This window comes from Onychostoma macrolepis, chromosome 01, assembly GCF_012432095.1.
Source record: "Onychostoma macrolepis isolate SWU-2019 chromosome 01, ASM1243209v1, whole genome shotgun sequence".
NCBI classification, from domain to species: Eukaryota; Metazoa; Chordata; class Actinopteri; order Cypriniformes; family Cyprinidae; genus Onychostoma; species Onychostoma macrolepis.
In genome coordinates, this window is record NC_081155.1 from 16834952 (window position 1) to 16861792 (window position 26841).

The 26841-nt window shown below is 37.9% G+C and overlaps 4 protein-coding genes across 13 annotated transcripts; 3 read left to right on the top strand and 1 right to left on the bottom strand.

The window, feature by feature from the left end:
* Nucleotides 1-1109: 1109 nt before the first annotated feature.
* Nucleotides 1110-9593, top strand: si:ch211-243a20.4 (uncharacterized). Of its 5 annotated transcripts, XM_058785425.1 has the most exons (8): nt 1110-1381; nt 2817-2951; nt 3387-3465; nt 3642-3926; nt 4320-4441; nt 7049-7156; nt 7313-7402; nt 9386-9593. In XM_058785425.1, exons 3-8 carry the CDS (start codon nt 3402-3404, stop codon nt 9437-9439), a joined length of 723 nt encoding a protein of 240 aa, XP_058641408.1. In that variant the 5' UTR covers nt 1110-1381; nt 2817-2951; nt 3387-3401; the 3' UTR covers nt 9440-9593. The 5 variants fall into 5 exon arrangements, with proteins under 5 accessions (XP_058641408.1, XP_058641400.1, XP_058641412.1 ...); XM_058785417.1 differs by lacking the exon at nt 2817-2951; XM_058785429.1 differs by lacking the exons at nt 2817-2951; nt 3387-3465.
* Nucleotides 9560-14129, top strand: f8a (coagulation factor VIII associated). Of its 2 annotated transcripts, XM_058785394.1 has the most exons (12): nt 9571-9854; nt 10223-10269; nt 10347-10419; nt 10506-10665; nt 11489-11557; nt 11682-11802; nt 11919-12011; nt 12280-12344; nt 12476-12557; nt 12650-12696; nt 13388-13443; nt 13545-14129. In XM_058785394.1, the coding sequence occupies exons 1-12, from the start codon at nt 9646-9648 to the stop codon at nt 13624-13626; spliced, it is 1104 nt and encodes a 367-aa protein (XP_058641377.1). In that variant the 5' UTR covers nt 9571-9645; the 3' UTR covers nt 13627-14129. The 2 variants fall into 2 exon arrangements, with proteins under 2 accessions (XP_058641384.1, XP_058641377.1); XM_058785401.1 differs by lacking the exon at nt 11489-11557 and having other exon boundaries at nt 9560-9854.
* A 78-nt stretch (nt 14130-14207) lies between these two features.
* Nucleotides 14208-18130, bottom strand: emp1 (epithelial membrane protein 1). Of its 5 annotated transcripts, none has more exons than XM_058785461.1 (5): nt 17881-18130; nt 16347-16465; nt 16059-16167; nt 15622-15762; nt 14208-15487 (listed from the first exon to the last, which is right to left on the bottom strand). In XM_058785461.1, exons 2-5 carry the CDS (start codon nt 16422-16424, stop codon nt 15327-15329), a joined length of 489 nt encoding a protein of 162 aa, XP_058641444.1. In that variant the 5' UTR covers nt 16425-16465; nt 17881-18130; the 3' UTR covers nt 14208-15326. The 5 variants fall into 5 exon arrangements, with proteins under 5 accessions (XP_058641444.1, XP_058641454.1, XP_058641439.1 ...); XM_058785471.1 differs by lacking the exon at nt 17881-18130 and adding an exon at nt 17624-17862; XM_058785456.1 differs by lacking the exon at nt 17881-18130 and adding an exon at nt 17464-17574.
* A 1978-nt stretch (nt 18131-20108) lies between these two features.
* si:ch73-90k17.1 (adhesive plaque matrix protein) lies at nt 20109-23587 on the top strand. The gene is made up of 5 exons (XM_058770775.1): nt 20109-20569; nt 20783-20901; nt 21204-21354; nt 21447-21565; nt 21635-23587. Exons 1-5 carry the CDS (start codon nt 20257-20259, stop codon nt 23384-23386), a joined length of 2454 nt encoding a protein of 817 aa, XP_058626758.1. The 5' UTR covers nt 20109-20256; the 3' UTR covers nt 23387-23587.
* Nucleotides 23588-26841: the final 3254 nt, after the last annotated feature.

Consider the following 26841-nt stretch of genomic DNA (forward strand, 5'->3'; position numbering starts at 1 on the left):
TAGCGCCACCTGGAGGCATGGAGGCAAAATGCACCTGAGACCGGGGATGGGGACTGCTGAACTGAGTTGGGGTGAAGTGGAAAGTGGAAAACTGAGGTGGATGAATGGGTCTTGGTTGCACAAGCGACCAGACTGGAGTTGCTATGTCTGGGGGAGGTTCAATTTCCACAGATGTTGAAGGTGAAGGAGGGATAGTGGCCATGTTTGTATGTGTTGTTGCTTGGCAATGTTGTGTGAATAATCAGTAAATGAGATGAGTGAATTGGAATGACTGTGTCTGTTTTTTGGGGCACCAGGGGATATAAACAAAAACAAAAAAGCACAGAGTACAGTTTCCAATCTCAATTTTCTCAAATATTTTTCACACAGCACATTCAAAATGCAACATCAAGTTCCCAGTAATTAGATTTCACTTCAATTACCCAATTATCTTGGTACCTTTTCCAGCTGATACACTTCAGTCAAACAAAAGCACACCAAAAAAATGCAACAAGGTTTCTTTTAAGGTTCACAAAAGATATAAGTTAACAATTAACCATAAGGTTTCAATAATTCCCCAACACAATTCAGATTCAAGTGTCCGTTTGTTCAAGTGAAAGTGTTCAAGTCCCTGTTCGGGCGCCACTCTGTAACGGTGGCCGCCGCCCTAGCTTAGATAAGCTCTAAGGGAAGTGTTCGGGCGCCAGTCAGGACTAATCCTGACAATTTAAGTTAACCCAGGATAGCAAAACAAAGGCCACCTGTTACAATATTAATTTACAAAAACAGTCAAAGAAAAAAAAACTCTGTTCACAAGGGGAAGATTTATTCCACGATGTCCATGAGAGAAAAAAAACACAAGTGAAAAAAACAGTTCACCACTTCCGTTCACTTTTGAAGCCGTGCAGAAATTGCGTCACGCTAATTCACGTTCCCAACATAGGCAGATTCGCGTCCACAATCATAATTTGTCCATAAAAAGAGAGAAAAAAGAAACATAAAACATTGTTCATTTCATAGTTAAGGAAAAACATCAAACAATAATCTTAAAGCAAAAAAATAACCAATAACACTACATAAATACAATAAGCACATCGAAAGTGCGGAAGTGAATGTTGTGCGAGTGCGTGCGTGTGTGTGTAGGAGTGAATGAATGAGTGTATGTTGGCGGCTAGAGGTACTGACCACGTTTGCAGTCATAATGGAAACTGGAGAGTGTTTCGGGTTTTGTCCGACAGCAGGACAGGTGGATGAGCAGCCATCACTTGTCTTCAGAACAGTTTTACTAACAACAGACGATCGTGATGTGCAACGCTTGAAAGTCAAGTGAACTTTTCGACGCACCAGACATCGCTCACAGGAAGCAACAGTTCGACAAGCTGCAGTCTTTCTACGTCACACGGTAATCCCTTCACGCTCACTACTGCAAACCTACTGATGACGCAATTATTCTCGGGTAAAACACGCTTCCTTATATCCTCCGTCCTTCCGCCGTTAATTGAACACTCCACCCCCAAACACACAAAGTGAAAGTAAAATGATTTTGGTGGCACGGATTTTTCGCATTGCCACAACATGATTACATGAACCGTTTCATATGAACTGGAATAAATACAAAACTAGAGCCAAACTAAAGCTGAAATGAGACCGTAGTAATAAATAGTATAGTGAATAAATGAAATAATCTTAACTTGAAAGCACGTTAAAAGTCAATAAATCCTTGATTAATATGGATATTTTTATTAAAAACGTACTATTCAATAAAATTCCAGTAATCTATTAAATAACAGCAGAGTGAGCAGGTTTTTGGATATGGTAAGATTAAACTTAATTTAGTGAACAAAGTACCACATTTCAGCTCTCATTTTGATGGGCAAAATGTTATTTTATTCTTGCTTCTAGGAAATCCTCAATCTATGCTTTCTAACAGCTTCATGTGGCCATAAACATAAATAAAATAATTTTAACTTGGCTTTAAGTACTATGCATCATTTAAGTTTCACTTTCACCACGTAAAGCCGGTAAATGTGGTGTTTAATCGTAATATGAGTTTAGCTTATGGTCTGAACCCAGAGTCTCCACATCAGCATCTTCCATCCGAAAACATGTGTTGCATTTCGGGGAAAAGCAAAAAAACATTGTCGAACAACAATATAAAATGCGGGAAACTATTTATTGGTTATTCGACAATTAATTGAATTACAAATTATACTACAACTGGAAAATACTGTAAATTGATAAACTGTTAGGCGTGATGACGTTGAATGTCTCCGACAGCGCCTGTAGTCCCATTTAGCAGCTTGTTACCAACCGTCTTTTTTAAGAAACATAACAGTTTAAAAAATCATGAGTGTGGTGTAACTGGTGTGTTTTATGTCGTAGAATAAAACATGAAAGTATCTTGAGCTTGTGTGAACCACGTACCTTATTTTAAGGGATTTAACCAAAATCCCTTTCAGAAAACCCATTGACTCTGGGACGATGGAACCGGACGTGCTAAAATGCGAACTTGCTTGCTTTTTGCCTACAAAGTGACATCATAGTTCCACCACTCTGTTTCAAAAGTGAATCCCGTATGAGTGGTGAGGGATTTATATGTCATCATATGTTTGTACAGGACCGTTGGTCCTCTTAGCAGCAGGAAAAACAAAGCTTATTTAATTTAAGTTCGGAATGGATTATCCTAGGAAGCGTGCAAAAAGCGATTCCTTTATAAATAACTAAAAAGCTGTCACTCACTTCAGTTCATCGCGATCTCACAAAGTTTTGCTATAATCAGTAAAGGTCTCTACACTGCATAATGAATGTATTTCTTAAATAGTGTATCTTGGTTACAGTGAGAGAATCACAATGGCCAATCAGATGTGTTTAAGAGATCGACGGAGAAGTCTGTGATTGGTTACATTACTCAACCCTACAAAATACGTTGTAAATAAAAACGTTTGATGCTCTGCAAAACATAACCACAAGAGGTACTGGAGAGGTTGCTAAAATGTTTTGTGAATGTCCTGTTTCACTGAGTGAAAAAGCTATAACCATTTTAAAGACCTCGAGTTTAATTTGTGCACACATTTTGTAAAGAAACTACATTTCAGTTTTGAAACCTTGTTTAAAACCGTTTACATTTACTCCTAGAATTGATTGTTATCAATGCCAACCAAAGAACAACAGTTTTGTAAAAGGGGATAATTTAGGAAGTGAGCTTGTGGAGTAAGAGAGGAAGTGGTTTCTGAGGATTGCATGAGATTCTGAGATTGTACTTCATGTAAGGGTCCTGTGAACATCCACTGTGGTGTAATATGGTTTAACCTCCCGCGTTGTCTGGACAGAAAGCAGTTGTTTGTTTCTGAGCTTTGATGAAACAACAGAGAGAAAGAAAAGGTGGCTCATTTTGTTTCAAATGAAAGGAAATTCGCTCAAGGATGTATGCAGCCAAGCCTGTCCTGTGTTGGATCGTAATTCTGTGCTGTTGGCAGGAAACTCTAGGTATTGTTGATCTTAATTTATGTAATTACAGTGTGTGTTTTATTTCATTTTTATTATTGTATTGCTGGATTTCTCACCCACACCCTCTTAAGCTGAATTAGAATCCATAAGTTATGAAGATATCAGGAGAGCACAGATGCTTCAATAACACCATGTTTTTTTCTCCGTTCCTCCAGCCAAACCTAGAATCTCCATGCTGAACAGAACCAGAGTGGCACTAGCAGGGGAAAATCTTGACTTCAACCTGTCAGTTTTCATCCCAGCAAACTACACCACTAGCAAACTTGTATGCTACCACACTCAGAGCAAGACGAGAATTTGGAGTAAAGACCTTAAAAGTGAATTATTTGATACTACACCGTTGGTGAGAGCACGTATAAACATGCACAATAGCTCCAGTTCTGGCAATTACTACTTTAGTTATGCAAATCAGGAAGTGCATTGGGTGGTTCATGTGAGAGGTGAGTATGCAGATAATTTTATTTCCTCTCTATGATTGAAATTCACTGGCAATTTATAATCTCTTAGTCACAAACATTTATTAGTATTAAATACAAATATTGAAATTATGAGATTTTTCTTTAGAACCTTTTACTCGATAGACTTGTGGCTTGTGAGCCAATAGATAGGCTGGACAGATAAATAGAAAGGTTCATTACACATGCATTAAAAAAAAAAAAAAAAATTAAGACATCATGTGAGTTTGTCCATGTGACATGTTAGACTGAAACTGCCACTTTCAGCAAAAGAAAAGCAGTGATGCAAAAACTGTGGCTGAAAACAATGTTCCTCTCTTCTGTTCTCTCTATTTCCCCCTTGTTTCTTCACTCTTACCCCAATTCTGTGTTTTCCAGATAAAGGTTATCAGGAGCCACCTGAGGAGTTAGACAGTGCCATCATCACAATGTTGGCATTCTCAGGAATTCTTCTCATCTTCACCGTTGCTGGGTCACTTTACATATTAAAGAGCTACAAGGTAACACTTGGCCTCACATTGTGTCATTAGAACACACTGTAATAATTAAATTTTTTCTAATTTGTCTAATGTAAGTTTCTTTAATTCTGTATGCCTTCTTTGATGCATAAATCAGATGACCATGCTGTAGAAGGTCAGGCAAATGATTTCTGCACGTCTGAAAGGACTCAATCTAAACAGTGAGGGATTATACACTGATCAGCCACAACATTAAAACCACTGACAGGTGAAGTCAACAACTTTGATTATCAGTGTTCAGGGAAAGTACATTTTAAAAGTAATGCATTACAACACTCTGTTACTCCATAAAAAGTAACTAAAACTGAAATTAATTTTTATGGACAGCAAAGCCTTATGTTACTTTTGTGCTACTTTTAGTCACCATAGCTAGGCTTGCTTATTTTTTTAAATAACAACCCCCCACCCCCCAAGTTACATTTTTGGCAACTGTAAAGGCTCTTTCACACCAAAAGTGAAATTAATAAGCCTCAGGCTGAAGGAAGTACCTCTGCTCTGGCTAGCCTGTCTGGTCTAATCACAGAAGAGCTCAAATAGCTGGAAAACTCAATGCTGGCAATGACAGAAAGGTGTCAGAACTCATAGTAACTCACAGTTTGCTGCATATTGGGTTGTGTAGCCCCAGACCGGTCAGAGTGCCCATGATGACCCCTGTCCACCACCGAAAGCAATTACAATGGGCACATGAGTGTCAGAACTAGACCATGGAGCAATGACCTGATCTGAAGAATCACTTTTTCTTTTAGATCAGGTGGATAGCTGGGTGTTCCCAGCTACACTGCAAAAAAATGTTAAGGAATGATTTGAGCAACATGAAAAAAGAGTTGAATATGTTGCCTTGGTCTCCAAATTCCTGATTGAGCATCTATGGGATGTGCTGGACCAACAAATCTGATACATGAAGGCCTCACCTTGCAACTTGTAGGATCTAAAGGATCTTTTGCTAATGTATTGGTGCCGGATGCCACAGGACACGTTCAGAGTAGAGCCCTGCACGGGCCTAAAATTTAGGCCCTAGCCCGGCCCTGGCCCGAGACGCTCAGGCACTAGCCCGGCCCGTGTCCGACAGCTCATCAGAATTCTCGGCCCGAGTCCGACCCGAGCCCGTCTTTTTCCCCCTTCTCCCAAAACAGCTTATCTACTACTGTTTCAGCTATTAAAATAGTTCAGTTTTGTATGAAATGGCAAAGTGATTGTATTTCGTTTCGTTATTTTATTAAGTTAATTTAGAAAAACGTTTGGAGTTTTTTTTATTCGTTAAAGATAAGTTTTTGTTTTTTAAAGTAACGACCAAGCGGCCAGCGGCAGACAGCGAGTTGATCATGGCCTATCCTATGTTTGATCAATTTAGCTTCCTCAAATCATCACGACTTCTCTAAAATTAAATCTATAATTATAAAACAGCTCCACAATGTTAGTTTAAATGCTTGACCTAGATAAATGTGCACTGATGCATATCCAGTAGTTTGTGCAGAGAGTGGAAGCTGAAGTGCGCTTTACAGGACGCGCCAGAACGATCACTTGCATTGGAAACATTTCAAAATACGCTGTCATTTTTGCTCATAAAAGGTAAAAGTAATAGGCTACGTTGTTCGGAACTGTAAAGGGTCTACTTTTATTTGTGTGCACTCACAATATCAACAAAATGTGCTTTTATAAAAAAAAAAATAAAAAAAATAAAATAAAAAAAAGAAGCAGTTTCGGTTTTGAGCAAGCTGAGCGCTTCTGAAAAACCGAAACACAGCATATAGCCTACTTGCCACACTGACTTGATAAATATAGTATCTATAGAAAGCTTTGAATTACTACTTTAAAAAGAAATAATTCGAATCGAAAACAAAAACTCTTTCATTATAAAATCCCTAAAGATGCATTTCTCTCTAAGGCGCATCCAGTGAGGAGATGGCGAGTCAGGATCATCATCAAATGCATGGCTGATCAAAAATGCAGCTTTTCCCGAAGCATTGGGAACTTTTTGTAACTCCACGCTCCAACTTCTCCCTGATGCTCTGCATGGTCAACTATCACCTGTATGCTAATGCGTGCATGCGTTGCGCATTGCTTAGGCGATGTATAATATTTATAATATAATCAGTATTTAATACGGTAGCCATGTGTGCTCTGCGCGTATATGGGCACAATAAAAGGAGAGAAGCTAAATGAGCCTGAGTCCGACCCGAGCCCGATCTATAAAAAATCTTTTTTTTTAAAAATGGCCCGAGCCCGGCCCGAATGGACTCAGCGTGTCGGGCTCCGTCGGGACCCGACGGGCTTGCAGACCTCTAGTTCAGAGGTCTTGTGGAGTCCATGCTTTGGCAACACAAGGTGGACCTACATGATATTAGGCAGGTGGTTTTAATGTTGCGGTGGCTGATCAGTAGATATGGAATCATGATGACTAAAGTAGTAAATTGTCAGTTCAGAAAAGATCATCTTTCTGTTATTATGCAAGATGCTCCAGATGGACTGTCCAGAATTGCATTGATTGCAAGATGGTGCTGTTATGACCAAAAATGGGCACAAGTGTACTCTCCGGAAAAACACGTGATGCTGTTAGTTTCAGCTCTAGTTTTGCTTCATTATTTTTAGGAACACCCTCCTTGTAGAGATGACAAAAATGAAGCTGCAGAGCAGAGACCAGGGGAGAGTGATGAAGTGATTTTGGATGAAGATGCTGCATCTGCATCACTCTACACAGTGAGATTACAGTCTATTTCTCTTTTATAGTATAGTAATTTGCTCTTTCTTTGTCTCAGTATTTGCCATTTGTTGGTAACCTGGCAACCTGTTTTAATAAGGATTTTAAATGATGTCTCAAATAAATTTATGTCGTCTTATACTCCTTTCCAACAGACTCTACATTGCAGATCAGGCTCTATTTATGATACACTGCATTCAGACACAATGCATGTAGAAAACACAAAGAAGAAAAAATCAGAAAAGGTTTGTTCAATACGGGTTTGTTTAATAAATGGCGTAATATTACATTACATGTATAGCCTATAATGTAGACCTAACAATATGCTTGTAAAATTGTAATATATAGCTTCAAGTATGAAATATATAAACATAGAGCGCATAATAATTATAGCATGTTTTTACTGAACATATAATCATGCAGTGAAGACACTTCACGACATACACAAACTTTAAATATGTAATACCCAAAAGCTCAGACAGAAAGCAACAGTAAAAATAAAGCATTCAATAAAAATAATCTAATTCATGATTATCATATGACCTGATAAAAAAAATATTTAATGTGAATACAGGTGCTGGTCATATAATTAGAATATCATCAAAAAGTTGATTTATTTCACTAATTCCATTCAAAAAGTGAAACTTGTATATTATATTCATTCATTACACACAGACTGATATATTTCTTTTAATTTTGATGATTATAACTGACAACTAAGGAAAATCCCAAATTCAGTATCTCAGAAAATTAGAATATTGTGAAAAGGTTCAATACTGAAGACACCTGGTGGCACACTCGAATCAGCTAATTAACTCAAAACACCTGCAAAGGCCTTTAAATGGTCTCTCAGTCTAGTTCTGTAGGCTACACAATCATGGGGAAGACTGCTGACTTGACAGTTGTCCAAAAGACGACCATTGACACGTTGCACAAGGAGGGCAAGACACAAAAGGTCATTGCAAAAGAGGCTGGCTGTTCACAGAGCTCTGTGTCCAAGCACATTAATAGAGAGGCGAAGGGAAGGAAAAGATGTGGTAGAAAAAAGTGTACAAGCAATAGGGATAACCGCACCCTGGAGAGGATTGTGAAACAAAAGCCATTCAAAAATGTGGTGGAGATTCAGAAAGAGTGGACTGCAGCTGGAGTCAGTGCTTCAAGAACCACTACGCACAGATGTATGCAAGACATGGGTTTCAGCTATCGCATTGAGCCACTCTTGAACAACAGACAGCGTCAGAAGCGTCTCGCCTGGGCTAAAGACAAAAAGGACTGGACTGCTGCTGAGTGGTCCAAAGTTATGTTCTCTGATGAAAGTAAATTTAGCATTTCCTTTGGAAATCAGGGTCCCAGAGTCTGGAGGAAGAGAGGAGAGGCACACAATCCATGTTGCTTGAGGTCCAGTGTAAAGTTTCCACAGTCAGTGATGGTTTGGGGTGCCATGTCATCTGCTGGTGTTGGTCCACTGTGTTTTCTGAGGTCCAAGGTCAACGCAGCCGTATACCAGGAAGTTTTAGAGCATTTCATGCTTCCTGCTGCTGACCAACTTTATGGAGATGCAGATTTCATTTTCCAACGGGACTTGGCACCTGCACACAGTGCCAAAGCAACCAGTATCTGGTTTAAGGACCATGGTATCCCTGTTCTTAATTGGCCAGCAAACTCGCCTGACCTTAACCCCATAGAGAATCTATGGGGTATTGTGAAGAGGAAGATGAGAGACACCAGACCCAACAATGCAGAAGAGCTGAAGGCCACTATCAGAGCAACCTGGGCTCTCATAACACCTGAGCAGTGCCACAGACTGATCGACTCCATGCCACGCCGCATTGCTGCAGTAATTCAGGCAAAAGGAGCCCCAACTAAGTATTGAGTGCTGTACATGCTCATACTCTTCATGTTCATACTTTTCAGTTGGCTAAGATTTCTAAAAATCCTTTCTTTGTATTGGTCTTAAGTAATATTCTAATTTTCTGAGATACTGAATTTGGGATTTCCCAAAGTTGTCAGTTATAATCATCAAAATTAAAAGAAATAAACATTTAAAATATATCAGTCTGTGTGTAATGAATGAATATAATATACAAGTTTCACTTTTTGAATGGAATTAGTGAAATAAATCAACTTTTTGATGATATTCTAATTATATGACCAGCACCTGTATATTTGGTGAAAAAAAGGAGTTGTTTCAGAATATGAGCCATTTCTATTGCTGTTTTCTCTTTCAGCACTGCAACGCACAAGAAGATGATATATTTGATTCTGTGTATGAAAACCTGTGAATGAACAGACTGAAGGAACGATTGAGGTTAATGAATGTGATTTATGAATACCTGCTGGAATGTGCTTAAGTGTCAAATAAAGAGTTTTTATTTTTTGTATAATTTAATATTTTATGGGCAAGTATGACAGAAAATAAACGAAAGATCAAAACAACTGAATATGTGTCGTTTTTCCCCCAAACTTATCAAACCTTTCGCCTTCTTGCATGAAAAGTGGTATATTTTCTGCAGCCCGTGAAAGCCCCGCCCTTAGGCTGTGTAAACCAATCAAAAGACATCTTCAGTTGCGTGCAACCAATGGGAACACCCTTTTCCGAGCTTCCTGTCTGTTTACTCCACCTCCTGAAGTGTCAACAATGGCAGCCGAGGGAGATTTTTTGACGCGCTACCGGGCGGTGTCAAATAAACTGAAAAAGTAAGAGCTAAAATATATTACCAATATTACTAATACACGAATGTTTTCAATGTTAACTTTGGTAGACCATTAATGTTGTCTACAATACTGAGCATAGCCAAAGAATGTCGTGAAAGCACTACACAACCCTCACTAGCATGTTGCTAATTGAATTTCAAGAGCTACAAAATGAGGTTCACATAAATACGATCTGTTATTGTAAAGATTTAACGTTATGGCATCAACAGCTGAGGATGACATCTTGTAACTGTTAGGTGTTTAATTTCAATCCAGCGGCTTCGCATAACGAGCTATTCAAGTGTTCAAGCCTGTCAAATTAACCTAATACAGTGGCCTTTTAATATTTTCTTCTTCCCTCTTAATCACAGACGTTTTCTGCGGAAGCCTAATGTCGCTGAAGCAAGTGAACAGTTTGGTGAGTATTGTGTCAGAAGAGTGATATTGTGCTGTAATGCTAGTCTGCGTTTATCATTATATGACATCTTTCCTCAGGTCAGCTGGCCAAGGAGCTCAGACAGCAGGACTGTCCTCAATATGCTGCCTTCTGTAATCTCGCCATGGCCCGGTAACACAGCATCTCTCATAACTGTCAGTTCTTTATCCTAGTTTCTGATCTAAAAAACACGTGGAAATGTTTTTCTGTCTTCGTAGCTGTGAGCAGACCCTGTTCAATGCTCCAGGAGAAGCCCTGGCACTGACTGATGCAGCCCGACTCTTTCTGGCCTCGGAGCAGGAAACCCGAGCTCTGAGGGCCCCTGGCTTCGACGAGAATATGCAGGCAGCAATGAACTGCTATAGTTTTGCTATTAAGGTATTTGTCGGAAACGCATATTTTACCAGATACTTCCTCAAGCAGAGAAGCATATATAAACACAGGCTGTTATTTTGCAGAATGTTGGGCTCAGTGCATTCTTGAAATCGAATGAAAAGTCTCTTAGAATTGTATGTTTTTAATATAAAATTAGATGATTCTCCTGCTCAGCGTAGCCCGACATGGTGTTATTTTAGTATAATTGAGATATTAATATAGTGTTCATATTAAAACAGTTTTTTATATTTTCTCTTTTCATTTTATTGTGTTTTTCTTCTTATTATTTTTTTTTTTAAATACATCTATTTAATTTTAATAAATGTTTATTTCAGTTTTAGTTATTTTAGTACATCAAAGTTAAAGTAAATGAAATAAAACAAGATTTATATAGCATTTATTTAATTTAAAGTAAGGAAAAATGTTTGTTTTAGTAAATTATAATAACTCTGGCCTGACAGAATCATCAAGCGAAGTATTACTTACTATTCACTTTTATTCACTATTGTTGTTAGAGTTAGAAGAAGAGAAGATGACCATGAGCAGTTAAACAACTACAAGCAGAGCTAAATGCTTTCTAAAGTAATAGTTCACCACAAAACCAAACAGTTTTAGCTCATTTTTCCTTGCAGCTATCTGCTGTTTCACATGTTTCATGTTGAAATGCTCCTAAAAAATTGATTTGAAGTCATTTGAAGAATACCTCTCTGTACTGGACTAATGAAGTAAAAAGCCTAAAATCTTGCAATCACATGCAGATTTTGTGTTTTTTTTAAATTTTTTTTTTAGATGTTATACTGCAAATATGTACTTATATATTGTTTAGGTCTATATTGAGATGAATCAGCCTGTTATGGCGGCCAGTCTCTCACTGGAGCTTGGCAATGCTCTGAAGGTGAGACATTAATCATTGTAATACACGGAGCGGCTTTCTGTTTATAAATGAATTAAAATTGCATGTTCATCTTGTTCCATGGTGCTTAATCATGTTGTGGTCCTGTTTATATATTTGTGTGTAGGAGATGAACAGACCCGGGGAGGCGATAGTTCATTTCCAGAGAGCCGCAGAACTGCAGATTCAGACTCCAATTGAGGCCTTGCTGTCACTGTGGGAAATGGCCTCCTGCAAAATACTGACCCGTGAGTTCAGATATAGCAGCGCTTTCCTGCCAGAATGCAATGCTTCATTTTGGTATTGAGTTTCAGATGAAGTTCTGTGGTGGTCAGAGCAGTGATGTGATGTTTGATTGGTATAGGCGATTTCGATGGCGCTCTTGCTGTTCTCTCTGAGATGCAGCACATGTGTCAGGAAAGAGGACTACAGCTACCAGGGACAAACACCCCTGTCGGTATGAATATAATCAACTTCCACAAGACAATACAATCAATCTTAGTTTTGAAATCTAGGCGTGTGAGGTTTCTGTTTATTTGGATTTCCTGACCAAAACCTGCAATCGCTTGCAATTTATAAGCAGAGGTCATGTTATGTTTTGTGACTGATTTTCATACTTGTCAAGTCTGCAGTCTTTTAGTTTGGACATCAGCTAATAAGGAAATGAAGCATCTGCTGCAAGATTCTTTGGATTCATGCTTCAGTTCTGTTTGTTTTCATTCCAGGTGCATTTATGGATATCATAGCAAAGTGTGAAATCTCCAGGGTGTTACTTCTTATGCTGCTTGAGGTAAATTATATATTTAAAATCTGTGAGGTTTACAAATAAGCTCACATTTTGGACAATATGTTAAGAAACCAGACCAATAACATTAGTGCTATGCCCAAAAATGACACTATATATTTGTGTCTGTGTTTTAGCCTCCCCCTCAAAAGCTGTTACCTGAGCACGCTCAAACACTAGAGCGATACGCCTGGGAATCCTTCGACTCACATGGTCAGGGTAAGACTTTGTAGCTAATGGAGAACCATGCAGGCACAGTGTTTTATTTGACTGCTGTTCTTCAAAAACTGTTGTTACTGTCTGTCCTTTAGTAAACTTCCTTCCAGAAAATGTGTTCCTCCTTCTGCAGTCGGTTGTGGTGAGTATTTAAAATCTATATGGAAAATTAGGTTGTTAAAATATACTGTCTGAGACCACATCTAATATAAATCTGCATTCAAAATCCAATTTAAACCTGGAAATAATCTGGAACCAAGTTTTTGGATTCTGAAATATTTCAAACAATGAAGCAATATGACCATTTATTTATTATTTATTTCTGTTTATCTACTTATTTTTAAAAATATATATATTTTTAAAGTCAGCAAGCATGCAATAAATTGATCCAAAGTCACAGTAAAGACATTTTTAATGTTACAATGTATCATGGTTTCCTCAAAAATATTAAGTGGCAGCGATTTTTAACTTGAGCAGCAAATCAACATATTAAAATGATATTATTTAGGTATAGATAAAATTGTTTTATTTTTTATTAATTTGTTGTTTTAAATTGTCATTTTTACAGTATAATTTTTTTACTGTATTTTTGATCAAATAAATGCAGCCTTGGCGAGCAAAAGAGATATTAAAACAAAATGAATATAATTTCAACTTTTTAATTAAATTCTTACATTGATAATATACTTTGCTGTGAAAATTGCATGAACTAGTAATATGCAAAATAGAAGCATTTTCAGTAGTGATCTCTGACTTTTAGGCTACACTATTGTCTAAAATGCTATAAACTGATTACTAGTAGAACTCTTGGATTAAGACTGACCTGTTTACAGATGGCCTGTCAGGAAAAGGATACAGAATCTCTCAAGGCTCTCCAGACGGAACTATGGTGAGCTTTCTGCATTTCCTGACTCATACTATGCATTTATCTATATTAGATTGAAGCCTTTGCAATTAGATAACCATCACCTTTCTCTTCTATGACAACAGGCCTCTCCTTTCGGCAGAACAGAATCATCTCCTCCACTTAGTGGTTCAGGAGCGAATTACACCCTCTGGTCAGGGCATATGATTCAGTGCAATACACCCCCACAAAACAGTTCTTATTGGAACAGTCCTATGCCAGTGCCTGGTGCATTTTGCATGAGGACTGTAACACAGTGGTTTTCAAACTTGTTCCTGGGGACCCACAGCTCTGCACATTTTGCATGTCTCCCTAATTTGCACACCTGTTTCAGATCATCAGCTCATTAGGAAAGGGCTCCATGAACTCAAATGAGTGTGTCAGATAAGGGAGACATGCAAAATGTGCAGAGCAGTGGGTCCCGAGGAACAGGATTGAAAACCACTGCTGTAGAAGGTCACTGAACCTAGCAGAGCTGTACATACAAATTTCTCTAATAACAGAAGTTTTCATGTCCCCTATACAAACTTGCTTTAGTGATTTGAATGTACATTTTATTCTTCATTTTTATATAGTGGTAAGATATTGTGTTGAAAAGGTAAATGATTATGTTGAAGCTTATTTAAAGTTGTAAAGTATTGATGTTGTAAATAATAAAATAACAAAAGAGATTCTTATGGCGAGGTTTTTATTTGTGTGATTACTAAAATTAATGTCGTCCCTGGTTTACACTGTTTGGCTTTGCATTGAAAAAATAACATCCTTTCCATTTACTGTTATGCTGCAACATAAAAATACATCTAGAGCCAGCAAAAACTTTAACCAAACAACGTAAGCAGAAACTGAATAGCTCAGATGTCCATAAGGAGCTTTTTCCTTGAGAGAATGTTGAATAAATACTCCCATAAAACTATAAATACATATTGACATTTAAAAAACAAAAGCACTTTATAAATTCTTTTGGAACATTCTGTGCTCTAGAATTTTACAGGGTGATCATCTGACCACATCAACAATCACTCATCATCGTCATGCTAATCAAAAATGTCTGGCATAGCAACAGGGCAATTTCATTATCAAGAAAGCCTTTGTCCACACAGAAATTGCAAATACATATGTTGGCTTAGGGTCTGTACAATGCAGTTACAAAAGGATTGTGTATTCGGATGTCAACATGATCAAGTGAGTGATCACAAATTTGAACAGCACCATAATGCATCGCGGTAACAAAGATTTGACCCTTATTTTGACCTAGAGACTATCCTGTGCTATTGCCATCAACAACATAAAAAAACTATTGAAATAAAATAAACCCATGTTTAAAACAAGGCTAATTCTTAAAGTGCAAGTGATGTTTAAAACTACACTTTGATAACATATATTTTTCTATATGTACTTTATATGTACAACTTATCTTTCTCTTTATACATGTTATAAATACATTTTTTACATTTCCTTCTTGTATATACTGCATCTTCATTATCTTTACACACTAAACCCTGCAATAAAGTGTGTTTAGACCCTCTTACTGCCCTCAGTGCTTTGCGAAACTAGGAAAGATGACCCATCAAACCGATCTATAGTATTACTTTAAACAAAAATGCAAAAAAAAAAAAAAAACATTTCTCTTCTTGTTTAAGAAACTTCTCTGGCCAATTTTCCTCAAATGCTGATTCAACACTTTCTCACTGACAGATTTGAAACTGTTTCAATGAACTGCTGATGCTGTGATTTGTTGCGCAAGTTTTTACAATTCCAACCAACACCTGTAACATTTGAAACAACTCATTATTTTTCAAGTTCTGTACTTAGACTTTGAAGAAAAATAATTAAGGCTGTACATTAGCACTGAGAGCGAGGGCTAAAGTTTAATCCACTCGTTTGCGCAGGATGATGTACATAACTCCAGTGAAGAGGGTCAGCAGCCACCCAAACCAGGCCATGATGTAGGACCAGCCATACCAGCCATTCTTCTCTTCTCTGTGAAAGTGATCGGTATAGACTGACAGAGCCACCATGATGCAGAAACCTAGAGATCCAAAGAGAAATGCATAAATGCACAACAAAAATGAATGTCTGAAGGATCTTTAAGACTATGATCCACACATGTATGTTTCAATAATGCCCAAATTTAACCTCAGATTTCCAGAAACAGGGACTTACAGGAGATGAGCTGCACAACTCCAGAGATGGTGAACCGCTTTCCTTTACCCAGAGTAAAGATTTGGAATATGAACACGCACAGAGAGAACACAGCAAACAGGCAGGACAGCACTGCGAACGCCTGGACCGCTTGCAGATAGTCTAGATGGATGAATTAAAGGGGCGTCACATGAATGTCTGTACACTCTTAAAAATTAAGGTTCTTTACTGGTATGAAGAAACTTTAACATTCATGGAAAGTTTTCATTGTATAAACGGTTATTTAGATTATTAAAATGTTCTTCAGACTAAGTAAAAAATGGGTTCTTTGGAAACCCAAAATGGTTCTTCTGTGGCATCACTGAAGACCCACTTCTGGAATCTTGTGTACATATACACTGGGGTTGACTAGTGAAAATAGGCAGATGTCCAAAAATACTTAAAATGGTTTGTCTTACCCTTCCGGTATGAGGTCGGTATATCCATGTACACCCAGACATTATCATTGTTCTCCATCACCCATCTGCCCCACAAGTCTGTATAAAGGTTCTCTGTGAACCACCATGCCTGGGAAAAACAAAAACCAACAACAAAACAAACGCCTTCAGATCACAACACATACTTTTTTCATACACATTTGTTAAAAAGTAATGTGTCTGCATGCATAATGAAGACGTATGGATTTTATTACATATATATATATATATATACACACACACACACATAGAGGAACAACATGAACTTACATCATCTATAGTTGCCCAAAAAAGAAAGAAAATTGTAGTCAGATGAAGCAAACAGATTCCTGCCAGGGCCTTGAACATATTCAGAGGATGAGGGGGAAACAGGGTAGAACAATAACCTGCTGTAAGGGAAATATTATAAGACATAACATCTTGTGTTTAAGAAATACTATACATCAAAAGGTCCTGTGCAATTCATCAGCCATCCAATGATGACTTATTGAGAATAGCTTGTATTTAAAGATGTCCCAAGCAAAGCATTGAGGAGGAAATGGGCTTTAATGTCCTTTTTACATTATTCAAAATGAATCTATGCTTTTCATCCACACAGTGCTTTTAATGGCGTTCTAGTAATAATTAAGCCATGTGTATTTGCACTGCACAATATGCTAATAACAAAGCAGTCATGGCCTATCACATCATCACATTAAAGTTGCATAAATGCCATGCAATAAACAGCAATTTAGCATTTCTATAGAGTTACTTTACTTTTTGGATACTAGCTTTGTTTATAAGATTACATACACAAATCTCCAACAGCTGTTAATCTACAGTGTCATGTGGGAGGAGAAGAGTCTTCTGTTTCTATAAGTCACAGATCCAGTAGGTGAACTGACATGTCATTTAAAATGCTGATGCATGCTGTTCATACAAACAACAATAATGTTTTAATAGAAAAATGTTGTGTTAAATCCCATTAAATTATAAAAACTATAGGTTACCAACAGTTCAGAGCAGACCTGCAACGCATTCATATTTTATATTCACTGGATGCCCGTTTACAATAACGCCTGGTACGATCAACGATGCATAAACTAAATATTATTTATTGGTAAATTCTAGCAAACGTACATTATATACATGAGACAAATATACAAGGGAAGCTAATGCGAAGGCTCCCGCGAATTACAGATGAAAGAATTCGTGTCACGTCATGCGTTCGAATGCATTTTCTTCCAAACAGTTTTCATTCAATTCTAATCGTTCTATTACAGTTTAAAACAGATTTCCCTTTCTTTTATGTCGATTCTAAGACGCTTCATTGTACCAATAAATAATAACTTTACAACCTCACTGGCATGAGAATTCTACAGCGATGGCACAGATAATAAAAGGTTACCTTGGGTATTTTAAGCTCTCAATTTATTTCTTGATTTTCGTAGTCTATCTGATGCCCCACCATCCGAGGATATTCGCACTTCCCCGCACCTCGTCCTTCGTCTCGCCCCCCTCCCGCACTCTTTGCTGCATAGAGGACCCCACCCATCCCAAGGACTTACTTTTAAGTCCTTACGTATCCCACATCCAGCGAAATCCTAGAACTGTATTGTCACTCGCTGGAAATTCATGCACGAAGTGTAGTAAGAGACACACAAACGTTGATTTCTCTCAATGTCAAAAAACAGCCACCAAAACATTTTATTTTTAAATGCCGGACTGCCCAATGTTTAGACGCCTCCTTAAACGCACTGTAAATGACTTTTGCCAAATGCTCAGTAATTCTGTGCAAGAGTTTGCGACGCCGTCCTCCTATTACCTAAAGCTGTGATGTGCTATACGGCGATCTATCCGCATGCCGCAGCATCCTAACTCAGCTCTTCTAGAGACGCACCGCAGACTCCACACTCGCCCGGTGTCGCACTCAGAGCTGCAGGCATAAAGTGGCAGAACGGGCCAAACGCAGCACATGGGTACCCAACAATAGGGCGATCCCAGAGCCAGTCAAAACCCATCTCTCCAATCACGATGAAGTAGCGCAGAGGCACAAAATGATGCGCAGGTACTTTGCAGAGGTTGATGATGAGTCATCTAAAGGTTTGGAGCGACACCTACTGCGGATTCAATGGAACGGCCTGGTCACACACACACACACACACATACATATATATGTATATATATATATATATATAGGCTATATATAGGGGAGACCAGAGGGTGTTCTAACATGGGGTTAGTTGTAACACTGCCAGTTTGACGAGCTGAGGTGATGACATCAATATCATACACTCCATTCAAATTTTTAATGTTACAGGAGAAGTGGCATGTGAATGTGAGCAACATTGTAGATATTATGACCAAAAAACTGATTTTCAGGAAAGTTGTTGTTGATACAATTATCTGACATACATAACCTAAAGTAGCTGTTTCTCCAGTTTAATTTGATACTTTGCATTCATGCTGACTTAATACCCACATGCTAAAACAGTTAGCTATGCTATGACTGTTTGTGGTGGGGATAGATTTAACAGTTCATTAAAAATGTTACAACCAACTTCTAATTATTATTCCAAAGAGTCCAGTTATCCAATCACATCCTCTATTGAGGCAAAGTCATGTGAGGTTTTTGTTGCACATCAAGGGATTTATGTAAAACGTGTTTCCATCATAGCTTATATGCGCATATCTTCTTATTTGATAAAAACACTATCCACCTCAAATGAGCACATACGTTTTTTTGTGCACATTTAGAATTTATGCGCATCTTGACATTTCCATCCAGCATTTTACACACAGCACAGCAATTGTTTTTGTACTAAATTTAAAGTCCTAGGAATACAATATAATGTTTTTGTCACTTTAAATGGTTCACTTTATTCAAAACTGATTTTTAAAAATTTTTTATTCAATTGCATAAATTGGAAGTTTGGATCCTATTTCAGCAAATGACTTCACATTGTTACATCTATCCCCAGCATGTGTTATAATTCACCCCAGTAGTGGGGTAGGTTGTAACAATGGAACTCTTTGTATTTGACATTAACTTACATAATGATTGTGCAGTACTCATCCATGTGAGTTTTATTTGTAGCAGACAAATGTGGCTACATCAATATATACAAGCACAAACAACTACTGAGTTACTGACGCTCAAACAAAAAGCATATAACAACAACATTCACGTTGATTTGTCTAGAATCCTAAAAAAGACTGCCTGTCAGACTAGTTTTTAACACTATGGTAGCTATATTTTTACACAACTGAGCTAATTGTCACAAAAGATATAGCTTAATACATTTTGATGAGACAAAATCCAACAAATGCGGGGGCTTTTTCATGATACCACTGCAAGTTGTAGGCTTTTTAGCCAATAAGTTATTAATTATTGCATAGCCTATTAATTCTTTTCGTTTGCACAAACTCCACATGACAAAATAGTATAGTAATTTATAGTAATACTGTAGTGTTTTTGAACCATACACTGTAAAGTACTTGAATTAATTTGTTGTGGTAATTATATAGTTGCTGTGCAATATAATATTGTGATATAAACAAATTACTTTACCCAATACTGTACTAAGTTTTCTACAACTAGTGTATATTACAATACACTAAATTATAGGCCTACTACAGTATTTATACACTTAATCAGTTCACTATATCTAATACAGTAGCCTGTGCTGTAGCATTCATTAACAAAGTGTTGTAGCCTAAATACTATAATAGGCTACAGTATAATACGCTTTACTATAGTATGGTTCAAAAACACTATAGTATTTACTATAAATTACTATATGTGGTTTCCTAAATTTTGAAATTTTTGTTTATTGAATTGTTTTGTTTAATTGATTCAAAATTTAAACTGCTGAACTCATTCTGACTGAAACTTCCAAAGATGCAAGGTGCATTTTTGATCCACCTCCAACCTATTTAGTGATAGCCTAATTTGAGTGTGGTTCGGTATTTGACGATGATTGACAATTAACTTCAGCTGTGGCTCGAGACAGTTCACAGGCGTCATTTCGCTGCATTTGCTTTAATTAGTAGGGCTATAACCTTTCGATGTGAATCTAGAGTTGTCACATTGATTTTTTTCCCCCCTTCTAGTTTTAGGCATTGGCTTGCGCGAGCATAATATAAGGCGAACTAAAAACAAAACAAAAAACGATGAGAAGTTATTAGCGGTCTATCCAACATGAATAAGTGCGGCCAGCTCCCGGTACTCTGTGTTTTATTATTGACTTTTCATGGTGTTTTGTGTAGCGAATTTGTCAGAAGTAAATGCGCTCTGTCGAAGCTTAAATTTCACGACGAGGTTTCAAATGGCGATATCTTCAAGTCGTTTTGGCGTAATTCAAAGCAGCGAAGAAGTGTGAATTTTATGGGAAATGGACAACAGAAGACTACAGAACAGACACAAACAAATAAACTGCAATATGAATGCGGCGACCAAATCTTAACAGTTGTTCTAAAGCATGCCGATGCCGTCAATATCCGAATTTATGGACGTAAGTGTGAACACGATCTCCTCAACGTCCTGACATAATTCCCATCAACCAGAAGCCTATGCTTTTTTTGTCATGTTGGCGGAAAATGATATATTGCGACTTATAAGGAATGTGTTTTTGTTCTGTAGACATGCATAATCAGATTAATGTAATTAGTCCTATTTTTTTATTTTTTAAACTGCAGCTTTTTTCTCTCTCTCTCTGTTCTGATAGGGCATGGAGGCCAGTTTGAATTTGACCGTTTGCAAGCATTTTGTGGTGTTTCCATCAAGACTACAAACACCGAATTGCACCTGCTATTCAACTATGTTTCCTGTTATGTGAAACAAGAGGCAAGTTTCCATTTTGTTTTAAGTCTCAGTGTGAGATGTTTCTGTTAGCATTGTTCCTTGTGTTAGCTTTCTGTTCCTTTGTTCCTTGTGTCCACTTATTAAAAGGTGTGCCCAACCAAGACTTGAATGTCCATGTGGATGTAGCAAACGTGTTTTTCACTTGAGTTATTACTCTTTTTAATAAGTGTCCAGTAATAGGTTTGTTTTTTTATTTTTTTTGTAATTGCAACATGTGGCCCCCAATAAGATGACCCTTTTAAAGCAATTTACTCTCTTTATTCTTTTTGCTCAAAACATTCTAGTCAACAAAACATGTATTGTCTCTGAGCTGGTATGGGACAAATCTTGACCTGTCATGTCCTGTAAGGGTGACCCCTCCCTCCATGGTCTGTAAGAACAAAGTCATGGAATTAACGGTGTTTAATGGGACAGCAGATGAAATGTCAGTTGCAGGTAAGTATTGAGTAATGATTGGGGAAGAAGGTGTTTCTGTGGGGCCTGAAACGTGTGATCTTGCTGATATTTAATACCATTTGTTTTACCAGTAAATGGAGAATGGGCACCTCTGCTTTATGTGGCGACTCAATGCTGGAAACGAAAGCTGTTTAACCAACGAGATCTCACCTTCTTCGTTAAACATACAAGCTGCGGTGTCACCGTAGGGGTAAGAGTTTATTTTTATTTATTTTTTTTATATTTCTATTTCTGACATGTGGTTTAAATGTGATTCCAGAAGAGTCATTTCAATCTGGATTTGAGATTAAGAGACGAGACGATCACACTGTCCTGTTCATATGAGGAAATACTAGTGCTTCCACCCAAGAACTCATGGCTTTCTGTGACAAACCAACCACTGCCACAAAGGGAACTCAATGTATACCACAAGCCATCAACTGGATTTCCAACAAAAGCAATAGCCAGTCAGGTTGTGGAGGAGCAAGCGTTTCCTGTTGAGCAACCAGCAAGAAATGCAGCTAGCTCACCCTCTCTACATCGCAGAAGTCATTCGCTGCCTAAATTACCTTCTTTGCCTGGCTCCTTTAATCTAGCTGTAAACTTCCCATTTTCACTACCTGTACCAACACGGCATGCTAACCGAGGCCATCTGATAAGTAAACCTGTGACTCCGACTCCTGAACCAACTTATACTCCAATCCCTGATCCTACTTACTCGAGCTCTGAGTTTAGCTCCAGTGTTCAAAATGGACAGCCTCATGTCTCTTATGAGCAAGAGGAAATTGCTGTTCCAGTCACTGAGGCTCCTAAATCTGAATATCAATACATGCAGTATCCTTATAAGTTTGAAAAACCTGCTTCACCTTCCTCTCAAACTGAGCCTTCTCCTGCTCTGGAATCTCAACTTTCAAGAGGGCCTGTCTCTAGTGCTGCACTGTATCAGCCTTATGGGTCTGCTCAGAACTTTCCTAAACTTAATCCGCTTCAAGTAAATCCTTCTCTTGCCAGCTTGGTGCAGTATATTCCACCTGGTTATTTCCTATGCTCTTATGACAGTCAACAACCGCCAATTCACCCACACATGTTTCAGCCTTCTGATCCAAATCAGCCATTACAATATCAAAAGCCTGACATTGCACAACTTGTTAATCCTGCTGTGCCTCCCAAGAAAGGGTACCCAGAACAACAACTGACTAGTGCTGTAGCTTCTAGCCCTCATGATTCTGGTACGCCACTTTTCCAGCCATCTCAGTTCCAGCAGTACCTTTACCAAAGTAGTTACGGGCGTCAAAGTTCCACTACACCATTATCACCTACTTTGCCGCATATTCCCATAAATCTGCAGCCTCAAACAAGGCCAAATCCTGCTTTTCAAGATTCAAGACCCCTCCAGTCACAGTATTACCAAAAGCCTAGTCAACCTCTTGGGTCAGTCCAACAACCTTGGTCAATCAGTCACTTTCCTGTTAGAGGGTTGTCTGAACGGTCAAGACCATTTATGTCCACTTCAAGCCAGCCACCTGAGTTGCTCCAGTATCAGACTGGTGGAAACCAATATCTAGATCCATATCAGAGGTCTGTTGTCTATACCCCTGGTACAGGAACCTCAAGTCATTCACAATACCAGCCCAGTCCGTTTTCATATCCACCATTTAGACCGGAGATCTCTTCAGCTGATGTTTCCACAGAAAATATGGGATCTAGTCCGAGTTTTTTCCAGCCACGGTCCAAAGCTCCAGTTTCCAGTTCACGGGCCCCAAATAAAAGTAAACATCCTATTGCATCCTTGCCACCACCTGTGCATCGTCCTTTATGGGGCAAACCTGAGAAGCATGTTGCAAAACTTCCTCTCAGTCAGGGTCCTTCAGTCAGGTACAAGCAGAATCCCCATGTCCACCCTGAAAGGCCAAGTGAAACAAGAAGTCCGAAACCTCAGAATGACACAATGCCACTGCGCCAGTTCTTCAGACAGGCAAGCATACCGAAGGATGTTTACGTGCCTCCACACTTCAGGTCTACCTCACAATAAGGGCAATCTGCAAAAAAGCATCACACTCTGGGTCGTATTTCTACATGCCTCTAGCTGCTGATGCTCACAATTAATGTGGTTGGTGTACTATGTACAGTGACGTTTATTTGGAAAGTGAAATCATGTGTTGTGAACCTGGCTTGAATTAAACCATGTGTTCTATTGATAATACAATAAATATTTTGTGCTTAATGCATTAGGCTTGATTCATTTTGTTGCATATGCTATTCTCACTCTGGTTTGATTTTAAAAATGAAGTTTCACATTAATACAAAACAAACCACTGTGGATTTATTATTATAGGCAGGGGTGCACATAAGTTTTTCAGCCTGGTTCTCATATGAGAACCTGGAGATTTGGTTTGGTCCTTACACGGGCCATGGCATGTAGTGTGACCCATAAAATACAACTGTAAAAAAAATGTATAGTGATAATATCATTGCACTTTTAGTTTTTTTTTTTTATATATATAATCAAGTGGGATAATTTTATTTTAAAATAAGGCAGTATTACATACAAATGCAATTATTTTATAGTCAACAAATGAAATGCTAATATTTTTATTATCACTTTTATTATCATTTTAAATCAATTTCATTTTCAAACGTAAAATCAGGGAGCTTTTATTTTGGCAGGTTGCCGGCAAGTAAGTATTATGCGCTTCCGGGTTTAGCGCTGCTGATGGAACAGCGTCAGTGAATGAAATGGCATAGTTTTGCTTTGAAAACGGCAGCGGGTAGCCTAGAATCTAGATTGTGCTTTCAGTTTGGATATAAATCTAATACAGTACAGTTTGTCGATCAAAAATGGTAATTGTACATTAACAGCTGTCAACCATGTCGATACGCAAATGCGCTGTCAGAACTTATTTACGCAGCGCATTTTTAATTTTGGTCGCGCATGCGGACCTGCGGACCAGTTATGTGCACCCCTGGATGCATTCAAATAAATTTGATCTTACTACCGTACTTCATCTCTGTGTCTCATTTAAAGCGGACAGAATGCTAGATCTCATCTGCACGTTGGGTGGTTCTATGCATTCACATCATGCATTAAAATAATTTAATGCACAGCTAGCCATAGATTACATAAATGACAACAGAATTGTTTTGTATTGTTAGAGTTAACAGTTGGGTTATTTATTTATTTTTGGGAAAAAAGTAGCAAGAGACTGAAACGTCACATTGGAAAATAATAATAATCTATACATATACATGAAAAAAAAAGCATATACAATTAATAATAATCTGCTTAGTTCGAGCTCAAGCATTACTGTTATGTTGGTACACCGGCCTACAAAGCAAACTGGGACCTGATTGCTTTCATAAATCAAGAGGAAATCAAAACACAAACGTTCTTTTGGGGGTCGCGGTTCTTTTCCCGGGGGTCACAATTCGTTGTCGATTAACTTAAAGTTAGTGAAGGCGTGATGGGCTGAATCGCACTGATAGAAGGGCTCTCTTTCTCGCACGCTCCACTTCTTCAGTTCTCATACAGCAGTCCAAATGTCTGTCGTGTAGAGTATCTCACGTAAAAACAGTCGGTTATGGGCTATGGCTTAAGTGAAAGTAAACAGGTGGGTGAAAACTGAATGTGTATCAGTATTACATGCATGCCTTCAGTCTTAAAGGGACAGCATTCCTAATTAAATACCTATCTATGTCATCAAAGTTAATCAACAAAAGATGTTAAATAAATGTATACTTGTTATGTAAACCTATCTGAAAAATTAGTTTAATTTGTATCTCTACCAAAAAAAAATTAAAATAGTTTTTTTTCCAAATTCAATCCTTGATTCAAATTTCTCATGCTTAATTGATTTGGTCTAAAGAGAGAAGAAATAATGAAAAATTTTTTGAAGACTACATATAAAATAGCTACCAAAATAAATGCTGGTAACTGCAGTTTGACTAAAAGTAATGACTAAAAGTTGACAAAAAATGCAATGACTTTTCGTCGACTAAAACTAGACTAAAACTATGAAACATATACAAGTGATCACCCGAATTTAGACCAACCTCTTTTATATCTATAAAATGCGTTCACAGGCAAATATGCCTCATTTATTTCCCCGGCATCGAAATCAGGCACATATAAATGTCAGGAAACACAATAGAGCTTGGCAACCGACGTCACTGCGCAGTGCATTCTGGGACGTAAACAAGAGGGCGCCGCCATATTGTGAGGCCACATCGGGCGAGACTTAAAACGAAAAACAATGTTGAAAAGTCGATTAAAAGAACGAAATGTACTATACAGGGTCCGTGTACCTTCGGATAATTCGTTTTTTGATTTAATATTGAAATCTGAAAAATGAAAAAAAACGCCACCTTTTTCGTTTTTCATTTGTTCAAACAAAACGAAAAATCAAGAATTCGGCTTCATTTTTCGTTTTTACTTTCAGGGACAGAAAAGGGATAAACTACTTGAATATTCGATCTCTACAAGTGGGCGGGTGAAACGCCCTCTCCGCTGATTGGTCTACCAAACATTACAACATAATAATAGTCATAAAAACATAATAAAAGTCTACTATGTATTCTTAAAGTGTTTATTTCTACTACATTTGATCTCTTTCTCTTCAACAAACAGCCAGATTAAGGAATGGCTTGACACAAACAATACCGAGGCAGAGCCTAGACAGAGATTTCTTTTGTGTAGGCTTAAATTCTGCAACCTACCCCTGAAATCTCATAAATATTAATTTAATTCGTACCTGCACACACAACTACCTACTAGCCTACATCTTTGGCACGGCCGCCTGATTTATTATAGCTAACCACCCTGCTGAAAAAAACAATAGAACCCTGCCCAAAACACAATAGAAAATGTAATGGATTTAATGGTTATGATGGGAATTGTATTGGTGTTAATGGAAACTATAGTGGTGTCTACTGGTATGTGATAGATTCTATTGGTGGGATGTTAAATCCTATTGGAAAAATGCCCAAAACACACTACAAAAAGGAATTTTGTAATGGTTTTACTGGAAAAAGCTAATGGTTCATAATGGTATTTTAATGTAAACCACTGGAATTTCTGTGATGGTTTCTAATGGGCTTCTATTGTTTTTTTTTTTTTTAGTAGGGCACCTATTAAAATCTGTGTGGCAAAACTGCGCAACGTATGGGAAGCCAAACAACCCAAAAGTGGGAGAAACAGTGCGATATTAAAGAGTTTGCGCCGCGCTGTCCTGTCATAGGCTCAATGGACCGAGCGGCACGACCGACTCTACAGCGCAGGGAGGACGTGTTTGCTAGCGCCACCGAACTGACAGCGCAGCGCGAACATAAGAAGTTCGTATGTTTGCAGCAATAGCCAACATTGTATGGGTCAAAATTGTCAATTTTTTCTTTTATTCCAAAAATCATTAGGATATTACTGTAAGTAAAGATCATCCATGAAGATATTTTGTAAATCCCCAAATAAATCAAAACTTAATTTTGATTAGTAAT